At 42.8% G+C, this 24,290-nt stretch overlaps 1 protein-coding gene across 1 annotated transcript; it reads left to right on the top strand.

Moving 5' to 3' along the window:
* The first annotated feature begins 907 nt into the window (after positions 1-907).
* Positions 908-23,763, top strand: LOC115102841 (Golgi-associated kinase 1A-like). The gene is made up of 5 exons (XM_029623203.2): positions 908-1,361; positions 14,091-15,596; positions 21,647-21,769; positions 22,588-22,691; positions 23,100-23,763. Exons 1-5 carry the CDS (start codon positions 1,359-1,361, stop codon positions 23,302-23,304), a joined length of 1,941 nt encoding a protein of 646 aa, XP_029479063.1. The 5' UTR covers positions 908-1,358; the 3' UTR covers positions 23,305-23,763.
* The last annotated feature ends 527 nt before the right edge of the window (positions 23,764-24,290 follow it).

A 24,290-nucleotide genomic window follows, 5' to 3' on the forward strand; every position in this document is an offset into this window, starting at 1 on the left:
TCTAGACTCCAGCTAGTTATATCTGTTTCCTTCCTCTTTTTTTATTTTACCTAGCCTACTTCCCCCTGTAGACTTTATGTATGTGTTCTGATTCACCACACTTGTGTGCACTTGTACTTTCCCCTTCAGAAGGGCGGAGATTTGGGATGCATTTTCCTTTTTAATCCGTTTTTGACTGCAATTCAATGTGCCCTAGGTCAACAGCTACAGTACCAGAAGGGGGCAGTCCTTGACCATAAAGATTTACCTAGTGAGCCAAGAATTGACATCCTTTGTCCATTGTCTTTTAATCCGTTCATGGTTGAAAATCACCTCATCTTCAGAGAAATCAAACAGTTTTTTCTTCATCTCTGAAGAGGATAGAACCCTATGGGCCAGTTTCCCAGACACAGATAAAGCCTGGTGCTAGACTAAAAAGCACTTTCAATGGAGATTAGGTTGAGCATGATTTTTAGTCCAAGACTAGGCCTAATATTTATTACAAAAAATAGGCTATGTGTTATTAGTTAAAGTTATAGACCTAATTGGTACGGGGTCTCTGTTAGATCTGTCCCCTGTGACTCATTTGCCAAGGAATGGATAGTGAGCCTAATACTTTACAATTCAAGCACATTTCAAAGTGGATACAAAGCAACATTAATTAATTTTTATGGGTCTGGTTCTTATCATTTATTGCTCTCATCCACCAAGGATATTTATTGTCTGTTATTCAAATTAGGCTTCATGACTCATTTAAAAACGTGATCTGCAATTTCAAGGCGCCTGTCTCCAATATATGGACAGCTAGACCACGCAAGCGCTGCGCGGGCAGGCCGCCTGCTCTCAAATTACAGCGCATTCCTAGAGTCTACTAAATTCCCATCCAGTCCCAGAAAGAGGACTTTTACAGTGAAATAACCTTCTCCGAAACGCACGGGTCCCTCGGGCGTGAGGGCTGCTTGTGATATATGCCTATGCTCCACTAAAGCAAAACTGTGGGTTGGGATTTCTTCTGGAGAAGTAGGCTACCACGAAAGTTTGAAGCCACTGAAACGTACCGTAGCCTACTTAAGTATTGTAATTTGCGAGATTTATTGTTACCTTTATTAATGCCAAAGTACCCTACAATAATGACAACTGCAATGTAGCCTATAGAAGGAGATTAAACATAGCTCAATTAAAATGACCAAGTGATAGTCTATTGAAAAAGCACTGTGGAGAAACCGGAGACTTTACGCACGCTGCATCTTCAGAGACCAATGCTGTCTAGTCTTCAATGAAGTTTGTTTAACCATATCTACATGGCGTCATCGGACGTGTTTGCACTATAATACACGCTGTAAACTTTTCTTGTGGAATGCACCCGAGTGGGGAAAACGATGGTAAGTGTGGTTCATGTTTCCTTTAAATCATCATTCTATTTTTGCTGCCCGATACCACAATTTCAAACTTTGTTTTAGTCTGTGCATCCACGTGAAAGTGTTGCATTGGCATAGTCTTGCTGCACTTTTGTTGATTCTGTTCCTGATAAAGCTGCAGAATAGACAACTTCCAAACCGTTTGGCTAAAAAAGCTAAACCAATTTTATCTGTAGACTACACTATATCGCCAAAATAATGTGTGCCTTTATTTCATGTGATACGGAATTGTAATCCTATTTAGCCTGAAGGAAAAGAAGCAAGAAAGTGGTCAGCTCAGAGCATTTGTTATCGGTCATATTTTGACACATCAGCACCAAGAGCTGACTTCCATAATCCATTCTGTCTGTTGTGCACTGACTCCTGATCAGAGAAACTTGTGAAGTGTCATTACTTATGGTAAGAGTATCAGTAGAATGAGTGAAGAGACTAGAAGTAATAAAGGTTTATATTCCGATTATCTTGCATATTAAGAAAGAATGATAATTTATTATATTAATCTGATAGAAAATTATATGTTCATGCCTTACAAATATTAAAGTTGATAGTAAAGCCTCTTACAGAATGTTTTAAAAGGTTTTAGTCAAAACACTCTTTCAACTAGGTGATCAGGGATCAAGTCGCCCAGTTCCACCAGCCAGCCCCTGCAGTCTCACAGTTTCTTAATTGATTCCATACATGTAGACAGGAGACCCTGGTTTGAACAGCTCCGTGGAATCCAATAATAACTCCAACTTCTCATCTATTGGACCTTAAATGATGCTTAAGGAGTATTGTGTCATGAATTTTACAACTTGTTATTTATTGTGTTATTTTTACATTTTGAGGAGCACTACTACCCCTGGTAAAAAAAAAGAAAGAAAGTGTTTGGCACCCTAGACTGTATTGGAATAGTGATCAGCTCCTTCTGCATGCAATGTTTCTGTGCTCAGACATAAACTCAAAGCTCAAGTGAGGTAGAGAAAGGCATATTTTCTCTTCAAACACAAGCATGCACTGACTACACCCTCAACCTCAAGTCTGCCTCAAGTCATTCAAGGGGCACCATTGGAATTCACTGCTGTACTCAGACACACAAAAAAAACTCCAGCCCCACAGGATATTGGTTAGACACAATGCACTGTGAGTGCCGTCCATCCATGGTTGTATTCTCAGCTAGGATGTCAGTTCCTGGGTTTGCTTTGAAAGTGAAAGAAGTGCCATAACTGTGTGCGCTTAAAGGGAGGGCCAACCCCTGTCAAATACCATATCCCAGGCAGTATCGGGTCTCGGAGCAGAGCAGTCCACATAAGCCCATGGTTCCTGTCTCAGACAGGATGGAATCCTTTTGCCTCAATGCATTATGAATGACCCATGTAATATTGGCTTCCAAGTAAATCTGTTAGGAGGACAGGACTCCACACCACTGCAGTTCAGGGGGACAAAACAACGGCCTCTCAATTTAGAAAACACTTAACATTATGTTGCCCTTATGCCATAAACTAAAGATAACATTAAGTACTTAAAATGATTGAATTGCAATGAAAAGACAGGAGTCAAATACAGTTTCATATTAGTCCTAAACAGGTTCTACAGTACCCGTGGATCTCTTTATATGGACTCGTAGGACTCCGTGAATTAGGCAAAAATTACCATCCAAACACTGACATCTGAACTTTTATAACTCACACACTTTCCGTCTAGGTTTTAGTGTATGTGTGTGTGTGTGTGCGGTCAGTGAAACTATATACAGTGAAACCTATACAGTATACACTTTCATAGGTTTCAGTGTGCACTGTGCAGGAATTCTGCCTAGTGAGCTGACCTTTTCTCTGGGAAAAGGAACATTCTCTGGGAAGGAACAGCTCTGAGATCTGACTACAAGCTCCTGTTTTATGAGGCCTGATGGGTTTGGAGCCACTTTACATCTCCCAGTCCCAGAGAGCATTAGGGGAAAGATGGCTCCTGGTAAAAGGTTGATGGTTAGATTAGACCGGGGATGTGGCTGCAGGACTGTGTGGTACCGAGGTGTCCAGAGTGTGTATATTGATGAAAAAATAGGTCCAACTGGGGACCAGGAAAAACTCTGATGTGTTGTAGGTGGTTTATAATCTCAGTAATCCTCATAGAAAATACATATGCAGGAGGGTAGAGGATGGGAGGGGAGGAGAGGTCTGGCAGGAGGTTTCTGTCACCAAATAGTGGTGATTTTGTTGGTAAATCAATCATTTGTCTTGTTTTTGTGTTACGATAAAGAAAGAATGTAATGTTGCTTATTCTGGGCCAATTTTGCACCAAAAATGTCATCCTTCTTCTGAGGTTCCTCTCTTGCCATGGCAAAAAGCAGACCTTCTTAAATGTGCTCACACACTGCAGCCATATGGTTAGAACATTCTTGCTCATGTTTTTCATAGCTGTGACTAAGGCCTGAAGTTGAGAACACAGAGTATATCCCATCATTCCTTAATTAACTAACATACATGACTGGTGGAAGCATTCATTTCAATTATTTAGTCTATCAGGCTTTTTGGTGAAATGTTTAGATTATGATTTCAACTTTAAACAGTTGAAAAGGCAAACATGCTCTCAAGTCGGTACCAGTGTGTGTGTGTGTGTGTGTGTGTGTGTGCAGTGGTGGAAAAAGTACCAAACCAAACAAATCATTTCAACATTCAGACATCATTTACAAACGAAGCATGTGTGTTTAGTGAGTCTGCCAGATCAGAGGCAGTAGGGATGACCAGGGATGTTCAGGTGATAAGTGTGTGAATTGTACTATTTTCCTGTCCTGCTAAGCATTCAAAATGTAACGAGTACTTTTGGGTGTGAAGGAAAATGTATGGATTAAAAAGTACAATATTTTCTTAAGGAATGTAGTGAAGTAAAAGTGGTCAAAAAATACTAAAGTAATGTACAGATATCCAAAAAAACTACTTAAGTAGTACTTTAAAGTATTTTTACTTAAGTACTTTACACCACTGTGTGTGTGACATTATTTATCACTGTGCAGGCAGGGTCTGGCACGGGGCCTATAAAGGGCACTGCAGAGAGCAGCGCCTCACTGACTACTATTAAGGCTACTGCTTAACGTCTCTGTGAGTGTGTGCGTGTGTGTGTAGTAAATAGCAAATGTATTCAGCCGGCTAAATGCATCAACAGTGTGCCCCATGGGAAGTCAGTTGGCCGGCATTCATTTACATGCATAGAATACAATGTTATCAGCAGCTAGCCACACTGCCACAGGACAGTCAATTGACCTTAAGCAGTTTATACTGCAGGTGGGTGATATCAATTTGTAATTCAAAATCACACTAGGACATGCTGCTCTCATACATCATTTGAATAACTGAAATATTTGACATTTAGTACAAATAAATGCACACTAGTGTCCTGTTCAAATTGCCATTGTTCTTTGGGTATATCTTGACAAGTAACTGACTGATGACCTCACCGTAGACTACACTGATCCTCTTGTCTTGTAGGTTTTGCCTTGTAGATTTTCCTCTGACACAGTGGCAGTATAGCCTTGGGGAATGTTTGGATCATGACTATCCTGTATCTCACACATCCATCCATACAGTACTGCACATACAGTTTGCCTGTCACACTTAAGGATGTTTTCCACCGTCATTCAGAAAACCTGCGATGGTTTGACTACTGTGATAACAGGATCTTGACAGTGATCCAGAGCTGTCCCCACCTGTCTCTCCAGGCAGGCCCTGATCTGCTCGCTGCTCGGGAGGTGTGTGTGTGTGTGTGTGTGTGTGTGTGTGTGTGTGTGTGTGTGTGTGTGTGGAATATGTGTAGTGGTCTCTATTTGTCTCTTTTGTGTCTGATTGAATTTGATTGATATCAAGTAAACACAATCAAATTTATTTCTAAAGCACTTTTTACATCAGCTGTCACAAAGTGATATAATCAGCACTGGGCTGACTTCTTCAGTCTCACACTGTGTGTGAGTGAATCATTGACTGCAGCAGATCGGCTGTTGTCACACTCCTATACTGTGTGCTGACATCTCTGCCATAACAAAGAGACGTTGCTGATCATGCACACATATACACACAGGTATACACACAGACACATACACGTATACACACACGTATACACACAGACACATACACGTATACACACACGTAGACGTATACACACAGGTATACACACAGACACATACACGTATACACACACATATACACACAGGTATACACACAGACACATACACGTATACACACAGACACATACCCGTATACACACAGGTATACACACAGACACATACACGTATACACACACGTATACACACAGACACAGACACATACACGTAAACACACAGGTATACACACAGACACATACCCGTATACACACACGTATACACACAGACACATACACGTATACACACAGACACATACACGTATACACACAGGCACATACACGTAAACACACAGGTATACACACAGACACATACACGTATACACACAGACACATACACGTATACACACACGTATACACACAGACACAGACACATACACGTAAACACACAGACACATACCCGTATACACACACGTATACACACAGACACATACACGTATACACACAGACACATACACGTATACACACAGGTATACACACAGGCACATACACGTAAACACACAGGTATACACACAGGCACATACACGTAAACACACAGGTATACACACAGACACATACACGTATACACACACGTATACACACAGACACATACACGTATACACACAGGTATACACACAGACACATACACGTATACACACAGACACATACACGTATACACACAGACACATACCCGTATACACACAGGTATACACACAGACACATACACGTATACACACACGTATACACACAGGTATACACACAGACACATACACGTATACACACAGACACATACATGTATACACACAGGTATAAACACAGACACATACCCGCATACACACACGTATACACACAGACACATACACGTATACACACAGACACATACACGTATACACACACGTATACACACAGACACATACACGTATACACACAGGTATACACACAGACACATACACGTAAACACACAGACACATACACGTAAACACACAGGTATACACACAGACACATACACGTAAACACACAGGTATAAACACAGACACATACCCGCATACACACACGTATACACACAGACACATACACGTATACACACAGACACATACACGTATACACACACGTATACACACAGACACATACACGTATACACACATACACGTATACACACAGGTATACACACAGACACATACACGTATACACACAGACACATAAACACACAGACACATACACGTATATACACACAGACACATACACGTAAACACACAGGTATACACACAGACACATACACGTAAACACACAGGTATACACACAGACACATACACGTATACACACACGTATACACACAGACACACACACGTAAACACACAGGTATACACACAGACACACACACGTATACACACACGTATACACACAGACACATACACGTATACACACAGGCACACAGACACGTATACACACAGACACACACACGTATACACACAGACACATACACGTATACACACAGGCACACAGACACGTATACACACAGACACACTCACGTATACACACAGGCACACACACACAAACACGTGTGTACAGGACAGGCTAAGCAGCAGACGGTTGCCCCTCTTCTCCTCTTCCCCTCTCTATCTCTCCATCTCTCTTTCACTCTCTTACTCTTTCTCTCTATCTGTCCTCTCTTTCTCTCACACACCTGCAGACTTCCCTTTGTAGATTAACATCATCAAGTCATTACACTGAAGGTCTCTCTGTGTGCAGCGGAGAAGCACACCTGTATCAGCCTGGCTGTCACTCAGAGAGAGGCTCGGTTAAAGAGGACAATAATAGCACTGTTGTTCTGTTTGGGCCCCTATCTCACCACTCTTTCTCCCAGGTCCCGGGGTATAAAGCAGAATATAGACCTATGACTAGCCCATTATGAGAATGGCTCTCTGTGGTATAGTAAGAGACCAGTGGAAAGGAGGATATTGCTGATGCTGACTGGAGAGGCGAATGATGAGCAGCAGTTTCCGTCATGGGACGAGCTGGTTTCTTTTCCCATGGGATGGGGTCGTTGCAGTGAAATATGCATCATCAGGTATTGTCAAGGTCACTTGGAACACAGCATTGCTATAAATCTAGAGAGAGCGAGAGAGAGTGTTTGTGTGTGTGTGTGTGTACACGTGTACGTGTGTGTGTGTGTTGCCAGTAAGACTATAATCCAGCCTGGGGCGTCATGTGCATTACTGCACCACATCCTCTTTCTCCCAATCTCCCTCATGAAACTGTGTTCAACCAACCACACAGTTTATTCCTTTCCTTTCAGTATAGCCATCTTGAGATAATGTTTTGCTCCGTAACACTTCCGGTCGGTGTGATCTCTCAGGCAGCAGAGATGTGGTGACTGATTCAATTAAGGTCTTCCCCTGTCTGACATCAGTGGAGAGATCTCATGCTGCCTTTTCCATGCCATCATGTCATATTACTGTCAGATGATGGACTCTCCCTCACCACTCACCAGTCAACACTACAGCAGAATTGTTTGTTGTGATGTTCTGTATGGATTTACAAAGCAGTCAGTGGATTTATTGCATTCTTTGTTAGCCTTTTTGTTGTATGTGGTTTATTGAAAGGGAGGTTCTCGCTTATTTTTCTCTTTCAACGACAAAATCTATAAAGGTGTCTGCATGGAGAGAGTCTCCCCCATGAATGGGGAAGAGGTGTATTTATCCCGGGACACACCAGGGCCCAGGTGTGTCCCATGTCGCTGACGACCCTCCCAGCTCCACCCACCAGCATCCTAATAAGGAAAACGAGAGCAAAGAGAAAGAATACGGCAGACAGAGTGGGAGGGTTGTCACACCATACACACAGATAGACACACGTGCACTTAAGCGAATAGATATGTTTTCACACAATTTCACACATACAATTCATACATGCCCATTACCAAGTAGATGAGGCCCATTAACGGAATAATATTCTGTGTGTAGTCACAGTGTATCAGTTTTGCCATGGTAGAATGGCGAGAGAATGTACTCCTTTGTCCTGCCATGCAGGAGTTTCATTCTCAATGGGTGATTAACTACAACATATCAGCAGGAAAGAGAGAGAGCCTCTTCCACATCTAGTGTACGTGGTTATGCTAATAGAGCTGCAAACCAGTGCTTTACCAGAATATGACTGTGACAGTCCCTGACCACCAAAACAGTCTGTTCTCCTCCCACTGAACAAGGCTACTTTGGGAGCTCTTTTCAGATGCTATTCTCTGTGTAATATTAATGCTATTCGTCTACAGTATTCACCCTCACCCTTTCTCTCTCTCCCTTTTTCTCTCTCTCCCCTCCCTACTTCCACCTTCCTCTCCTCTTTCTCCTCCTCCCCCTCTCCGCTAAACATAGAAAATAATGAGACTGATTTTCTCCTAATCTTCTTTGAATCCTGTAAAGCATTTGTTGCATGTCTCAGCATTCCTGCAAACCTGTCCTCGAGCGTTCCGTCTACTAAAGGAGAAGAGATGTAAAAAGAATGGACCAGAAGGTAAAGCCATCAGACACCTGGCCTGCTGAAACGAGTGGGAGGCTACAGCCTAATAGAATTCCAGCCTTGCAGTTGTCATAGCTGGAATTAGACTGAAGTGGAACACAGACAAATGCTGAACAACAATTGGTAAAGATCACTGCAAGAAAGGTAATTGACGAGGATGATTCCACTCATTAAAGTGAAGCTGTATTCTTCTAGTGTTCTAAAGTGTTAGTTAGAGTTGAAGTCAGAAGTTTACATACACCTTAGCCAAATATATTTAAACTCAGTTTTTCACAAATCCTGACAATTCATCTGAGTAAAAATGCCCTGTCTTAGGTCAGTTAGGATCACCACTTTATTTTAAGAATGTGAAATATCAGAATAATAGTAGAGAGAATGATTTATTTCAGCTTTTATTTCTTTCGTCACATTACCAGTGGGTCAGAGGTTTACATACACTCAATTAGTATTTGGTAGCATTGCCTTTAAATTGTTTAACTTGGGTCAAACGTTATGGGTAGCCTTCCACAAGCTTCCCACAATAAGTTGGGTGAATTTTGACCCATTCTTCCTGACAGAGCTGGTGTAACCGAGTTAGGTTTGTAGGCCTCCTTGCTCGCATGGACTTTTTCAGTTCTGCCCACACATTTTCTATAGGATTGAGGTCAGGGCTTTGAAATGGCCACTCCAATACCTTGACTTTGTTTTCCTTAAGCCATTTTGCCACAACTTTGGAAGTATGCTTGGGGTCATTGTCCATTTGGAAGACCCATTTGCGACCAAGCTTTAACTTCCTGATTGATGTCTTGAGATGTTGCTTCAATACATCCACATAATTTCCCTCCCTCATGATGCCATCTATTTTGTGAAGTGTTCCAGTCCCTCCTGTAGCAAAGCACCCCACAACATGATGCTGCCACCCCCATGCTTCACATGGTTGGGATGGTGTTCTTCGGCTTGCAAGCCTCCCCCTTTTTCCTCCAAACATAACGATGGTCATTATGGCCAAACAGTTCTATTTTTGTTTCATCAGACCAGAGGACATTTCTCCAAAAAGTACGTTCTTTGTCCCCATGTGCAGTTGCAAACCGTAGTCTGGCTTTTTTATGGAGGTTTTGGAGCAGTGTCTTCTTCCTTGCTGAGCGGCCTTTCAGGTTATGTCGATATAGGACCCATTTTACTGTGAATATAGATACTTTTGTACCTGTTTCCTCCAGCATCTTCACAAGGTCCTTTGCTGTTGTTCTGGGATTTATTTGCACCTTTCGCACCAAAGTACATTCACCCCTAGGAGACAGAAAGCGTCTCCTTCCTGAGCAGTATGGCGGCTGCGTGGTCCCATGGTGTTTGTACAGGTGAACGTGGTACCTTCATGCTTTTGGAAATTGCTCCCAAGGATGAACCAAACTTGTGGAGGTCTACAATTTTTTTTCTGAGATCTTGGCTGATTTTCCCATGATGTCAAGCAAAGAGGCACTGAGTTTGAAGGTATGCCTTGAAATACATCCACATGTACACCTCCAAATGACTCAAATTAGGTCAATTAGCAGCTTCAGAAGCTTCTAAAGCCTTGACATCATTTTCTGGAATTTTCCAAGCTGTTTAAAGGCACAGTCATCTTAGTGTATGTAAACTTCTGACCCACTGGAATTGTGATACAGTGAATTATAAGTGAAATAATCTGTCTGTAAACAATCGTTGGAAAAATTTGCTTGTGTCATGCACAAAGTAGATGTCCTAACCGACTTGCCAAAACTATATAAGACATTTGTGGAGTGGTTGAAAAACAAGTTTTAATGACTCCAACCTAAGTGTATGTAAACTTCCGACTTCAACTGTAGGTGCTAAGATGTGTTGTGTAGACATGTATCAGATCGTATAGCATGTGACCTGAAAACCGTTCAACACCAGCCATGCAATACAACAATGACTTTGTGTCAATTTCGTGCTATTTTGTTTTTGTGATGATTCAAATTCCTAGCAAATATGACACCAAGGCATTTGTCTTGTTGTTTTTTTGTGCTGTGGTTTGGTGTTGAGCTGTGTATCAAACCCCCTTGCTGTGCATGTCTGCTATAGAGAAGTGCTAAAGCCACTAAGAAACAACACGATGTCTTCATGTTGACACAGTCACACGGTCACACAGACACACAGACATAAAAGGTGCTACATGCCTGACCACTAATTAGAGCTGGTTGGCCAAACCACTGGGAAAACAAACTGAGTCACTGGATTTGGAAAGGATTTGGAAAGGGTCAAGACAGGGTGCATCTGTGTCACTTCCACAAAATTCCAGAACTTTTGGAATGTGATTAATGTGTTCTTGGAGAGCAGGTTCCATCAGTGAGTGTGAGTGAGTCTACTGGCTTTGCCAGGCGGAGGCTGGTGCAGTGCGTTACTGGAGGCTGGGGCAGTGCGTTACTGGAGGCTGGTGCAGTGCGTTACTGGAGGCTGGTGCAGTGCATTACTGGGGGCTGGTGCAGTGCATTACTGGAGGCTGGTGCAGTGCGTTACTGGAGGCTGGTGCAGTGCATTACTGGGGGCTGGTGCAGTGCGTTACTGGAGGCTGGGGCAGTGCATTACTGGAGGCTGGTGCAGTGCATTACTGGGGGCTGGTGCAGTGCGTTACTGGAGGCTGGGGCAGTGCATTACTGGAGGCTGGTGCAGTGCGTTACTGGAGGCTGGTGCAGTGCATTACTGGGGGCTGGTGCAGTGCGTTACTGGAGGCTGGTGCAGTGCGTTACTGGAGTGAGGGTGTTGGACCGTGGCATGGTGAAACCTCATCCACCCACCGCCAAAGAATATCTCTGCTGCTCAGGAGCTTATTACAATGTACATTACAGTATAGGTGCAGGACATATCTTATGCAAATTAATCCCTAGATATACATCCTATGGGTACTTCTGTAGATATGAGAGGATTGGATAGGTGCAAGCAATATGGCGGGAATTTCACCTGGCCTATCAGAGGGCAAGATGGAGCTACCACCATATTCTGGTGGTATACTATATTCTACCCATCCAACTATCTCAGATCTACTATTCATATTCCTGGGGGTTAGCTGGGTAAGTCAGCTGGCTAAGTAGTAGATCTTATTCAGACAGGGATCTCCACGGACATCTAAAAGCCCATCAGGACCCCTGACTCAGTCAGAACTACTGGCATGACATTCTTTTAGAAGAGCATAATGAAATCCATTCACAGGTGGGTTCTGGGAAAGCTGTAAAACTGTCGTCAGCCACCGACTGGGAAAAGATCTCATGGGTTTGAAACATTCCTTAGGTTGAATTCCCTCAGAGAGAAAGAGAGGAGCGAGGACAGGACAGAGGCAGGCAGAGGGACAGCTGATGTAGGTTGTCTTTCTGAGAGATGACTGCTTTCACCTACTATTGGTTATGTAATTAGTAGAGTTGCATTGTGGGCCAGTAAAGCTGATCCTTGATGACAGTTTCTCACTAGTCACTGTTACTAAATATTTATCTAAATGTAACACAGACAAAATAGAAAAGATTAGAAACAAAAAGATGGAAGAAGCTAAGTTATATTCATAATAATACTGTATGTATGTGAAGATCGCATGGAACCATAATATTTAGTCTTTAGTATTTTATTAGGATCCCCATTAGCTGTTTCTAATAGGGATCTTCCTGAGGCCCAAACAGAAATTAAACATGACATCATACAAAACATCATACAAATTTTATGTATTACAGTTTTACAATACTATATTACATTACTAAGAATAATGTGTGTATAGCATGTGTTAGTGTGTGTCTTCAGAGTCCACGTTGTGCAGTGAGGTGGTGTTATTAAGGGTATTTTTTTTCTGATTTTATTGCTTGGGTTAACTGAGGTGGGAGAGAGTTCCATGTAGTCATGGCTCATAGCCTCTATAGCTATACCATAGCCTCTATAGCTCTATACCATAGCCTCTATCGCTCTGTACCATAGCCTCTACAGCTCTATACCACAGCTTCTATAGCTCTATACCATAGCCTCTATAGCTCTATACCATAGCCTCTACAGCTCTATACCATAGTCTCTATAGCTCTATACCATAGCCTATATAGCTCTATACCATAGCCTCTATCGCTCTATACAATAGCCTCTATAGCTCTATACCATAGCCTCTATTGCTCTATACCATAGCCTCTATAGCTCTATACCATAGCATATATAGCTCTATCCCATAGCCTCTATAGCTCTATACAATAGCCTAATCCTTTCATTGATATGTGATTCAGATAAATAACTGCCTCTGGATTTACCATAGGTTTGAATAACATTGAGAGCATATTCCATAGAGATCCATCTGAATGGATTCATCTCTATGGCATACATACTCTATATATACGATGGAGACTTTATGGAATGGGACCGGTTTGTATTTAGGCCTATGCCACAGAAAAGTAATTCATCATCACAGAGGCTGCAGTAGAAGTAAGACATTCAGAATCTGGTTGTGTCCCAAATGGCACCCTATTCCCTATGGGCCACGGTCAAAAGGAGTGCACTATATACCATTTGGCACGCAGTGTCTATCAGCACATTCTGGATGAACTGGCGTGCAAAAGGGAATGCTGCAATATCTTGTTTGCCATAGTATTTGTCTCAACTCAGCAACTGCAACTCTCCTACAATATAAGCTGAGGAAAGCCCAGCTGTGACTGAAAAAGGCTTTATTTACACTTGTGTGCATTGCAGACGGGATACATGTGGATCAACTCTCTCTCTCTCTCTCTCTCTCTCTCTCTCTCTCTCTCTCTCCATAGTGTTTTAAACAGAATAACTTACCAAATCATTTTATTCTTAAGCACAGGTTGCTTCATCTCTATGTTTTTGGTTTGCCCTTGTCCTTCAGTCTGTGTACCGATATTTGCATTTGTCAACCTCTGAGAGATTCAAGTTTCCTCTTCTGTAAACACACACTGGAATCTGAGCTGTTCAGTGGCCGACCAGCGACTGTACAGTTTAGAGAGTAAATATATGATCTTTGATTTATGGCTCTGCTCCATTATAATCATGGCTTTTTGGTGGTTTGCTCCCAACTACAGACCTAACATTCTCTTTGTTTTCTGTTTCCCATGCATGCAGGCCTTAAGAGTGTGGTCCAAGATCTGCTGCAAGAGGTGGGCAGTGTGGGCCTTCCTCCTCCTCTTTACCCTGTCTGTGGTGGTGATCAACATCCTCCCCTTCCCCCCCTCTGAGACACGCAGGCTGCCCTCACGAGGCCTGAGCTCTGCTGGAGCCAAAGGGTATAGAGCGAGGGCAAGACCCAGGGAAAGGGCCTCATTGGCCCCTCACCACCAACACCATCTTCCTCTACCCCTCAAAGGTCACAGTGGAGGTTGGAAGCAGAGTGACAAAGTCAAAGAGTCCTCAAAGCATCACCTGGTCATTGCCCAGCCCAAACTGGATAGGAGAGCAGCTAGCATGACAGGTGAGAGAACTCACAGCAACTACAAGAAGAATCGTAAAACTAAGGGCATCGCCTCCAAAAGGAAAGAGAAGAAAGAGATGCCGCCAAGTTCTAGTAGAGACAAACAACATGATACCCCGCCATTGACAGTCAATGCTGTGCTAATAAGGCATGATGGAAGCCATCTAACCAACTGCAGTGGTTCAGAGCTCTCCACCCAGCCACCACCTCTTCCCAGACAAAGGAACCTCCACCCAGCCGTGACCCAGACTGTAGCGCACAGCCAGAGCCGCCCTTCTACTGCCGCCCTTCTACTACTCGGCCTGTCTGACTCTGAGCACAAATGTACTCCAGATGAACAGAGGCAGGACCAGGGGCAAACCAGGCAGGCAGGGCAGGCAGGGAAAGAAGGGAGGGAGAACCTAACCAAGCAGCAGGCTGTGAAAAAGGTCCCCAGAGAACTCAGGAAACGTGACAGACAGCCTTTGTCTGGGCGTAAAAAGACCCGGCCCACAGCAAAAACAGCAGCAGAGCCAGAGAAAGGGAGTGAGGGGGAGGCCCACTGGTGTAAGATGTCAGCTGGAGAGAGGGAGTTCCCAGACACTGACACACGGAGAATAAGGACTGGGGACCCTGACTCTGTGCCATGGCTCAGCAAGGACGACATTCACAAGATGGAGTTCCTCTCGGGCAGTGAGGTTGTCAGTAAGGCTAGGCTCCCAGCCCACGGACAGGTCCTCCATGTAGGGCTTGGTGCCCCTCATCATCCCCCTTCTCTTGGGGCTCCATTGGCTGACCACAGTGGGCACTGCCAACAGGGTCTGTGTGCCCTGATCAAACGTCCAGACGACTGGTTCGAAGTCTTCGCTTTCCATTTAGACCGTGTTCTGGGCTTGAACAGGAGTCTGCCCACAGTGCTCAGGGACTTCCACAGTGACATCCTGCCTTATAAATACACCAGGGGGGCAGCCAGACCCGCGGTGTGGTGGGACCCAGGCATCCAGCACCTGGCTGATGATGACAATGACCAGAACTCGTTCCCTCTCACCTGGCCCCAGTACCAGAGCCTGCTGAGGGCCAGGTGTGGAAGTGGCAGCGGCGTGGCCCTCAACGAGACCCCCTGTGTGGGGGTTCACCATGCAGAGTGGGGGCACCTGGCACTCTTTGACTTCCTCCTACAGGTATAGAACAACTGATAACACTGTATCCTCCAATCACACTTGTTAAAGCCTTTTATTTAACTTATTGACAGAATTTATTTGAACGTTTAAGAGATACATTGGCTAGAGTTCAGAGGTCAGAAAAACGGATAGGTAGTGGATGTGACTGCTAGATTTTATATGTGACTGTGTCACGTTCTGACCTTTATTTCCTTTGTTTTGTCTTTATTTAGTATGGTCAGGGCGTGTGTTGGGGTGGGCAGTCTATGTGTGTTTTTCTATGTTGGGGTTTTGAGTTCAGCCTAGTATGGTTCTCAATCAGAGGCAGGTGTCGTTAGTTGTCTCTGATTGACAATCATACTTAGGTAGCCTGGGTTTCACTTTTGAGTTGTGGGTGTTTGTTTCCGTGTGAGTGTTTGTTGCCACACGGTACTGTTTCGGGTTTTCGTTCATGTTCACATTTATTGTTTTGTATTTCATAGTGTTCAGTTTATGTCTTAAAATAAACGTTATGGACACATACCACGCTGCGCATTGGTCCTCCGATCCTTCTCGCTACTCCTCAGAAGAGGAGGAGGAATGCCGTTACAGACTGTTAGATTTCATATGTGACTGTTAGGTTTTATATGGCTCCTAATGCCAGGCATTCTAACCCGATCTTAATTCCTAACCGTATCCCTAACCTTAGCCCAGTTTTATCCTGATGTGCCACTCAAACGTACACATCCAAACTTCTATATCCTTTCAATCACACCATGTGAAGACAACCTATGGAAATAATGCATATACTAGAGTTCTGACTGAAATCTCACCTCACCTTGAGAGATGTAAGTTCTGTACAGTTGTTATTCCAGTACGCTGTATAAACTGACAGTTAGCTAGTGATTCACTTAACGTCCCTATGGAGGGTCCAGTTGATAAGGACTCATGAGTTCAGGCAGACTGGGAAAACTCATGGCAGCCAATGGTCCTTGGTTGTTTCCCCAATGGCACCATATTCCCTATAAAGTGCACTACTTTTGACCAGAGCCCTGTGGGCCCTGGTTAAAAGTGGTGCACTACAAAGGATGTAGGGTGCCATTTGGGATTCAGCTCTTGTTTTGCATTTATATTAAAGAACATTCTCACTGGATGAAATCCACCGACCTCGTCTAATAGTAGGCTGGCAGTCCTTGATAATGAGCCTATTTGAGCACTTGATGAAATCCACCGACCTTGTCTAATAGTAGGCTGGCAGTCCTTGATAATGAGCCTATTTGAGCACTTGATGAAATCCACCGACCTTGTCTAATAGTAGGCTGGCAGTCCTTGATAATGAGCCTATTTGAGCACTGGATTGTATTGCCAAGGTCTTATCATCTGAAGAACTCTACTCACTAAACTGCCTTTGATTAAAAGATACCGGCCAATGAAAAGAGTGTGGAGATCTCTCTGTCTGGAGCGATAAATGTAATTGATTATCAGATAATTATGTTTTTTCATGGATCACAGGTAGAAGGGTATTGTTGTGAGTGCATCCCATCAGCTTACTAGACCTACAACATAATAAGTCATTACTTCAAGCATCGGCTGTCAGTACAGCTTACCGATCGCTGCAGCTGTACACAGCCCATCTGTAAATAGCCAATCCAACCAACTACCTACCTCATCCCCATATTTGTTTTTGTTTTTTTCTGCTCTTTTGCACACCAGTATTTATACTTGCACATCCTCATCTGCACATCTGTCACTCCAGTGTTAATTGCTCAATTGTAATTACTTTGCCACTATGGCCTATTTATTGCCTTACCTCCTTACTTTATTTGCACACTCTGTATACAGATTTTTTATTGTGTTATTGACTGTACGAATGTTTATCCCATGTGTAACTCTGTGTTGTTGTTTTTATCGCAATGCTTTGCTTTATCTTGGCCAGGTTGCAGTTGTAAATGAGAACTTGTTCTCAACTGGCCTACCTGGTTAATTAAATAAAGGTGAAATAAAAAATAAATAAAAAATATATATAATTCTCCCACTAGATGAATGAACATTATCATTCTCGTCTATTACAGTAGATGAATGTATCAACGCAGTTCAATAAAAAAATCAACACAATGTTTGTCTCTAATTTAGCTTCAAACTCGTTTATGATCTGCCAGTGATTTATAATGAAGTTGGAGATCTTTATTGTGTAATAAATGATGGCTGATGGTCCTTGTAAGAGCCAGATGGAGGATCATGTGTGTGTGTGTGTGTGTGTGTGTGTGTGTGTGTGTGTGTGTGTGTGTGTGTGTGTGTGTGTGTGTGTGTGTGTGTAAAGCTGAGTAATTCTGCATGGGGAATATCTAAGCTGCCATTAGGGAATGAGAGGTGGCAATGAAGCCAACAGCCCAATGATGTGTGTTGCATGTAAGAGAGAGTTAGTACGTATAGTATAGAGAGAGTACAATGTACTCGGTCTTCATCAGGCCTCTAAAGACCCGATGACTGGCCGCTGGCAGTGTGAAGTCAAAGTCAGGGTTGCCATGGTGATGCTCGGCAATCACGGATGCCTAAGTCTACATTAGGAAGGACTGAGAGGAAAGTGATAGCAGCTGCTCCTCTCGCTGTCTGTCTCTATAGCCAAAAGGAAGTCAATTTCTTTGTTTAGAAAAAAACACCAGAATAAATAAACAGTGTGCTGGTGCGCTCATGGGTAAAAACTACAAGTCCATGGAGACTTAGTATTAGGTGCTCTTTGAAAAGGGTGGTCTATAACTGGCAGAAAAAATATGATGAAGGACACCACATAGTAAACAAAACATTTACATTTTAAACAAAACATTTAGAAAAATTCCATCCATTCCTTTGTTACTGCAGGTTGAACAGTCATCGTTACATAGCCAATAGAGATTGCGGGCAGAATACATATTGTTTCAGAAAATAATGTCTCACAATGAGAAGGAAACAATTTTTCTAAGGCATAAAGAGGCTGAGTAAACATAAAACAAATTAAATGCCTCGAAAAGAGATTAGTCACAAATTGCATTCTTTGATTGTGTTCAATCTAAATTCTCTCACTTTGGAGGCTATTACTGTGTTTTATCCCATGCTACCCATTCTATTAAAAATAGAAAACTATTTAATAGAGCACCCAACCACTGAACCAACTCAGCTGTAGAAAAATCTGATAAAAAGAAAGAAAGACTGTCTTATCTCTCTGTGAGATGGAATGGAATGGGTAACTAAAGTGTGGGGGGAGATAATAGTGGCTGAATACAAAATGGAACGCTATTCCTATATAGTGCACCAGATTTGACTGGCTCTGATCAAAAGTAGTGCACTATATAGGGAATAGGGTGCCAGTTGGGATGCGATTAGCCACTGCATGAATAATACATGAGTAGTCTCTTTGCAGAAGTCAATACCTGTAACATGGCCAACTGTATTGATTGTATTGATTCAGTGGAATTGCTGACTGGGACCCTGTAACACTTGTTCCTACCTGCTCATTTAACACATCTAATGGCTCTGATGTGGAACCTAACACCAATTAGCAAGGGGAACAGTGTGAAGGACACACAGTCACACACGCACTTTGCCTGGGAAAAACAGAGGAGACAGAGGACCTTGCGCCAAGTGTCCTCGTTGTTGGTCATTGCCTTGGATGCTTTGAATTGCCATTGTAGGCTAAGAAGGCTACTGATGTATCGCTATGCATTAGTTGTGAGTAGGCTTGTTGTAATTGCTTGTGATTTTATTGTGTGTGATATAGACCTTAATAGCATGTCCTGTTTCCCAGAGACTTGGTGATGGTGTAATACTGTATGTCAACACTGGAGCCGTATCCAGGAGACTCTTGTACTCTGTCCCTACGCGAATGAGTGTATTCTAGTGTCAGGGTGAAATGTAGTAGGGATGTGAGAACTCCTGAAGGCGCGAAAGAAGTGAAGCGAAATGGTGTGGTGTGAGTTTTACCACAGAGAGGCCCAGACAGCCCTGGGGGCATATCTCACCTTGGTAACTCTCAGAGGAGTGTGGCAATGCCTTCACTTCTCAGTTTAACAACAATGACGACATTGCTCCCTTCCTCCCCTGATAGTTGGTTTGTTCGGCGGTGTAATGGGGAAGAGAATGACACCACAGGTGTTGATGTTGGATCATTATAATTAGGGATTTTTTTGTGTGAAAATGCAAAAACAAATCAACTGCAGTGAATGCATACATGCATGAACAAATATAATATGATGGGTGTTAACTTTGAAAAAAGTCAAGCTTCCTTCTTTAAACAGTGATTATTGAAGTTGGTGAAGTGGAGAGAAGTCAGTCTGAAGTTACAATAGATATGAATTTAAAGTACACTTAAAAGTTTGGCTTTTCTATAGCACTCTTGTTCATAAAATTGGACTTAATGCAATAAATGAGGTGGCAAAAGAAGCAGTCTTACTGCTTTCGCTAGCTTGCTCTGGTTTGCACTCACTGCAGGTGATTGACCTACAATGACCGATCCACCTCTTACTGTAATCAACTCTGGTGACCTCTGACCTCAAAGTCAAAGTTCCCGCAGGGGTCTGTCTCACACAAGTAACTACCTCCTCATCATCCCTCCTCTCACCATCCCCCCACTCCTCCTCTCACCATTCCACTCCTCCTCTCACCTCCCTCTCCCTCTCGCTCTCATGCCAAAGGCTTAACTGTCACTAACTCTATCAACACTTTGCATTTGGATTTCTGTCAACAAAATGATCAATGACTGCATAGCGAACAAGCGGTAAGAGTTATTTGCTATGGTTGATGATTTCAGAAAGTAAATACATTTTCTACTTGTTTCTTGTAGTCACCCTTGATTTTCCTCTTGGAAAATGTTCTGTTCTGGAGTCTGAAGTTCTTTATAAAGAAAGGACCGAAGAGATCCTATAAATCAGGAGTTCCCAACCTTTTTTCACCAGGGCCCCTTTTTCACATGTAAAACATGTGGTCCTTTCTCTGCACCCACCACTTTTTTTTATTACTGTTTATTGAGATAGCATATAATAAATACACCACCAGCTTGAATTTGTTTCATTTGTGGGAACTAGGAAAACAGTGTTGTTCTGAAGCTAATTTCCTCATTTTTTTGTTTGTTAATTTTTTTTACCCCGTTTTCTCCCCAATTTCATGGTATCCAATTGTTTTAGTAGCTACTATCTCGTCTCATCGCTACAACTCCCGTACGGGCTCGGGAGAGACAAAGGTTGAAAGTCATGCGTCCTCCGATACACAACCCAACCAAGCCGCACTGCTTCTTAACACAGCGCGCATCCAACCCGGAAGCCAGCCGCACCAATGTGTCGGAGGAAACACAGTGCACCTGGCAACCTTGGTTAGCGTGCACTGCGCCCGGCCCGCCACAGGAGTCGCTGGTGCACGATGAGACAAGGATATCCCTACCGGCCAACCCCTCCCTAACCCGGACGATGCTAGGCCAATTGTGCGTTGCCCCACGGACCTCCCGGTCGCGGCCGGTTACGACAGAGCCTGGGCTCAAACCCAGAGTCTCTGGTGGCACAGCTGGCGCTGCAGTACAGCGCCCTTAACCACTGCGCCACCCGGGAGGCCCAATTCTACATTTTTTTTAATGATAATAATCATAATAATGGATGAAGAAAATAGTCTAGGCCGTTATCAAACATGTTTTATTATGATCATTTATATGAACACTCAATTAAATTATTCATGTTCTATTTTATACAAAGTTAATAGATCAATTGATAGCCACAGAGTCACATTGTATAAGATTACTCCCCAAGCAAAGTCTGAAATGACGCATAGTCCAATTTCTTTCACTCCTCGACTTTAGAAGGTCGTAGCTCAGCTTCTGAATATCATAGAGACCAAGCAAATATAATCCCATGTGCATCCGAGTCGTGTCTTCCTTGGGTGTTTTACCGCTTGTTTCTAGCCTAAAGAATCACAGATCTATGTGTTGTTTTAGATCGGTATACAATCAGGAATTGTAAAAACTAAAACAATTGGGAACCTCTGCTACACAGTTCTGTATGTAATTCTATGGAAAGGACATTGTTGATGGTCAATCCCAACTAATCCATGTTCTTCCATTCCCCCCCGTGCAGGTGAATGATCGTCTGGACCGGTACTGCTGCGGTTTCCAGCCTGACCCAGCAGAACCATGTGTGGAGAACCTGCTACATACCAAGTGCAGGAACTCAAAGGATCTAGTGCTGGTTCACATCCTGGTAACTATCCTATCACACCCAAGAAAACATCACATGGACATAATGTATGGGCCATTCTGGCTCAGACAAGGCTTACTTACTTACTTGGACATAATGTAAGACAATAGCCTGCAGGAGGTTTAGGAGGAGGCTTGTCTAAATAATCTAATAGGACAATGTAAACAGACCTCTACATATACTAATATTATTATTTCTATCCAGACCTTTTCTTCTTAACAAAGAGAATTCCGATGTTGGATAAAGATGATCACTATTCTTTTACAACTGCTTTGTGGAAAAATGACTCCCTCTTTCCACTAAACCTGCTGAACTATTTGAAAAGACAAATAGGATTCTATTAAGCACATTACACATTATTATTTTGACTGTTGTAGAAATGAGTAAGAGTTGACTTGGTATCTATATACTGGATTCTTGACCTGGCTCACTGTAATATAGTAGATTGCATTTGAATTACTCACACAGTGTTATTTGGGTTGTTAACTGGATCTGTCCTGACAATTATGATTTCTTATTTCTTCGTTTTTGAAGATGTTTTGTGTACTTTGACATTTTTAGTACATTGTTCGGAGCTAATAACACAAGCATTTCACTGCACCCGCCATTACACTATAACACTGTATGTGAACAATAAACTTTGATTTATAGTTTGATATATAGTGAGAGGTGTAAAAGAGTAATATCTAGTTTAAAGTTAGTCTCCCGAGCCTTCCTCTCATCTCATAATTACTATATTAATATCTATCAAAGAGATACAGTTAGTGTTGATGATACTTTATGCTAAACTAAGCTGTGTATGTCTATGTTTTCTTCTACAGGTGAGGAGGGTAGAGCCTACCAGACTGGTGTTTATAGACAATGCAGGCAGGCCAAATCATCCCCATGACAACCTCAACTTCCGCTTAGTAGAGGGCATCGATGAGTGAGTACAAACATCTATTATCCAGTCTCTATTCAAGGCTAGACAGAATCATGGAAATAGGCTTAGTCTGCCAGAAGTACTGGCCAAAAGTACTGCACTATATAGGCAATTGGGTGCCATTTAGGAAGCACCTTAGTGTACAGAAGCTCAGTTGAACCCTACATCAACCCCACATCACACAGCCTTAATGTGTGTTTTATAAATCCAGTGAAGCGAGTGGGCGGATCTTCACAACTCTGGCTATGCAGTGTTGTTATTTCTTTCTGAATACTTCAGAGATTAAGTATAACTGTTGGTAGATTAAACTAAAATAGCCCACACCATCACATTATGCACAGTCAATTGGGTTTGATATCCGCTGTCTGGTATTTGTCTGGATTTGACAGTCTTACTGTATTTTCCTGGCAGGTTTCCAGAGAGAGCTGTATCAGTTCTCCAGTCTGGCTGTTTGGAGAGCATGCTCCTGAGCTCTCTGTATATGGACAAGCAATTCTGGGAGAGCCGAGGGGGGGCACGTGGCCTGAAACCTCTCATCCACACTGTTGAGCAAAGAGGGAGGATACTGCTGCAGCACATCCACGACAAGAGACTGAGACTAAACAGGGATTTGTGAATCCAATGGCCCAGAAGGCACCCAGCAGCACATTAATTTCATCCAGGCAGGGGGTGCCTGCGACAGACATGGAAGCCTCCTCAAGGTCCCAGCCAGCCTAAAGACACAGGCTGTGTCTTAAATGGCACCCTATTCCCTATATAGTGCACTACTTATGACTATAGCCCTTCATTGTCTATAAACACCCTAAGAGCCCTGGTCAAAGGTAATGCACTATATAGGGAAGAGGGTGCTCTTTGGGCCGCAGATACAGTATGCCTGTTCCATGCTGGTTGTGGTTCCCATCCATGTTGTATCCATACATCTTGCCAACATCCCTCAAGCCAAGCAAATTATGTTATTGAAATTGCACCCTCTTCTTCCCTGACTGTTCATGAGGTGAGTTTTGTATTTTCAAATAAAAAATAGCAGATTGAAAGATCTATTTATTGTCTGTTATATGATATAAGCGTTTGGCTGCAATCTTAAAATGACAGATTTTAGATCAATGAATAGCTTCTGAACTGGATCGAGGCTTCTGGTCGATAAGAAAATACCAAACCTTTCATAAGATTGTGCTCCTAAGACAATGATGAGGAAACCCACTCAATTGGGTTAAAGAAACACAATTATTAGTATTATTATTGCTGAACATTGGACTTATTTCCTATGTTCCAGGACATTTAGACAATGTTGACTCCACGCCAATTAATGAACAATGGACAATATATTGAAGTGACCTACAGACTGGAGTTGCTTCCTTGTGGGGATACATGTCACGACTGTTGAAGGATGAGGACCAAGGTGCAGCGTGGTGAGCGTACATTTTACTTTAAGAAATGACGCCGACAAAACAATAAACAATACCAAACAAACCGTGAAGCTTAAGGCTATGTGCCATCAAACAAAGTTAACTTCCCACAAACACAGGTGGAAAAAAGGGTACCTAAGTATGGTTCCCAATCAGAGACAACGATAGACAGCTGTACCTGACTGAGAACCATACC

This window comes from Oncorhynchus nerka, linkage group LG3 (assembly GCF_034236695.1).
Source record: "Oncorhynchus nerka isolate Pitt River linkage group LG3, Oner_Uvic_2.0, whole genome shotgun sequence".
NCBI classification, from domain to species: Eukaryota; Metazoa; Chordata; class Actinopteri; order Salmoniformes; family Salmonidae; genus Oncorhynchus; species Oncorhynchus nerka.